Below are 2,048 nucleotides of genomic sequence, written 5' to 3' on the forward strand. Positions count from 1 at the left end.
GGGCTCCTTGGCAGCAGGGCTCCAGGGGTGGATGAGATCCACCCTGATTTCCTCAAGGCTCTGGATATTGTGGGACTGTCCTGGTTGACACGTCTTTGCAACATCGCGTGGACATCAGGGGCAGTGCCACTGGATTGGCAGACTGGTGGTTCCCCTTTTCAAACAGGGGGACTGGAGGGTGTGCTCCAATTACAGGGGCATCACTCTCCTTAGCTTCCTTGGTAAGGTCTTTTCAGGGGTACTCAGCAGGGTGGCTGAACTCTCCCTCAGAGATAGGCTGAGAAGCTCAGTCATCCAGGAGAGACTCAGAGTCGAGCCGCTGCTCCTCCACAGCCAGAGGAGCCAGTTGAGCTTGTTTGGGCATCTGGTTAGTATGCCTCTCTAGGGAGGTGCTTCAGGCATGTCCAAGTGGGAGGAGGCCCAGAGGAAGACCCAGGACACGCTGGAGAGACTGTCTGTCGGCTGGCCTGGGAACACCTTGCAGTCCTCCCAGAAGAGGTGGCTGAGGAAAGAGAGGTCTGAGCCTCCCTGCTCAAACTGCTGCCTGTGACCCGACTTCGGATAAAACCGAAGGTGATGGATGGATGAAAAAAAAAACTTGCTTCAGCTTAATAAACTGAACAAATGTTAGTCTGAGAGTGTTGAAAATGGTTTGAAAGGTATAGATATTAAAAATTCTGATTTCTTGAAGGAACACACAGTATGTCCTGCTGACTTTCACAACAGATTTTAAGTCTAAAATCAAATAAATAAATAAATAAATGCATTTTTATAGGGAGTTTAGATCAAATCTTGAAAATCCAGACAGTCTGTAAAACAATATTTAACTGAGTTTCTGTAACTTGTATTCATAAGGTATTTTGCTATCAGACAGAAAAACAAACGTTAAAGCCTTACTGCCCACCTGTTGCCTGTCAGCAGCAGGCCTTATTTACAGTTTTATCTGTGTTTCAATAAAAACAGAAATGAGGAAGCATCCAGTAGATGAAGCCTCCTCCTTTAAGCTCAACGGGAAGTTTCTTCAACACAAAACTGTCAAACATGAAGCCGACGTCCAGATTTTCTGTTGAAACGTGGACAGAGGAGCCGCGACACGTTTAGGGTGAGTTTACAGCCTTTTCTCTGCGACAAAATAATCTGATTCAAAGTTTGTTCAAGACACAAGACACTACAGACAAAAACATGTTTTAACTCTTACACCATTTATAAATGTGGAGTTGTGTAATAACTTCTGTTTTCTATCAGACAGGTTGTGAAAAAAATTAAGTAAAAATATTGATGGTTGTTGTACAACGGAGTTTATAATCAGAAAACTTTTACTTTTAAAGTGTTTTGTTGTTAAATACAAGGAGATCAGTTTTTACTCAACAGTTTGTGTTGTCTTGTGTTACATTTAAAATAAAAGAACCAAACTCTTCAGAAACTTGTGAAACAACTAGAATATGTTTCTGACCCAGTCGGCTGAAAAAAGTCTGAACTCTGATTAATGATGATGCAGCAAGAATTTAATATTTATAAAAACTAAACCTAAATGGACATCTTTGTGTTTCAGTGTCAACATGATGAGCCGTCCACAGGAAGAAGACGAGAAGATTCATGTGATGGAAAATCAGCAGGAAGGTGAAGAAGCTGCAGTCAAGCAGAAAATCTGAGAATAATAAATTGATTAAATGTTTATTAATGATTAAAACTATTTACCTTAAAGTAACGTTATTTAGACAAGTTATTTAGACAGTGCTGATACAGTCAAACTGCATCATGATTAGAGGGCTCAGATAACTCCATGTCTCTGTGGTTACATACTGGTTTCCTGCTTTTTAGGCTCCATTATCAGATTAATTTATAGGTTTTAAATCTCTTTGTTATTTTACACATTGTAATGTTAAAATATTCCGTTTGTTTATTTTTCATTTCATTCTGTAGAATCACCGTGATAAGATGCTGATTGTACGTTGGATGGTTTGTTGCATGGTTGACTGGTTGGATGAGTGGTTGGCTGGTTGGATGAGTGGTTGGCTGGTTGGATGAGTGGTTGGCTGGTTGGATGA

At 40.7% G+C, this 2,048-nt stretch overlaps 1 protein-coding gene across 2 annotated transcripts in view; it reads left to right on the forward strand.

Moving 5' to 3' along the window:
• Nucleotides 1-963: 963 nt before the first annotated feature.
• LOC106530011 (hepatic lectin) overlaps nt 964-2,048 on the forward strand; it is a 10,192-nt gene continuing 9,107 nt past the window's right edge. Inside the window, exons 1-2 of one of the 2 annotated variants that reach the window (XM_014025561.1) lie at nt 964-1,102; nt 1,553-1,620. In XM_014025561.1, coding sequence (XP_013881015.1) covers nt 1,560-1,620 — 61 coding nt within the window. In that variant the 5' untranslated portion in view covers nt 964-1,102; nt 1,553-1,559. Of the gene's footprint in view, nt 1,103-1,417; nt 1,621-2,048 lie in introns of those variants that run through there. The other variant, XM_014025562.1, reaches the window with a different exon arrangement.

This window comes from Austrofundulus limnaeus, unplaced genomic scaffold (assembly GCF_001266775.1).
Source record: "Austrofundulus limnaeus strain Quisiro unplaced genomic scaffold, Austrofundulus_limnaeus-1.0 Scaffold484, whole genome shotgun sequence".
NCBI lineage: Eukaryota > Metazoa > Chordata > Actinopteri > Cyprinodontiformes > Rivulidae > Austrofundulus > Austrofundulus limnaeus.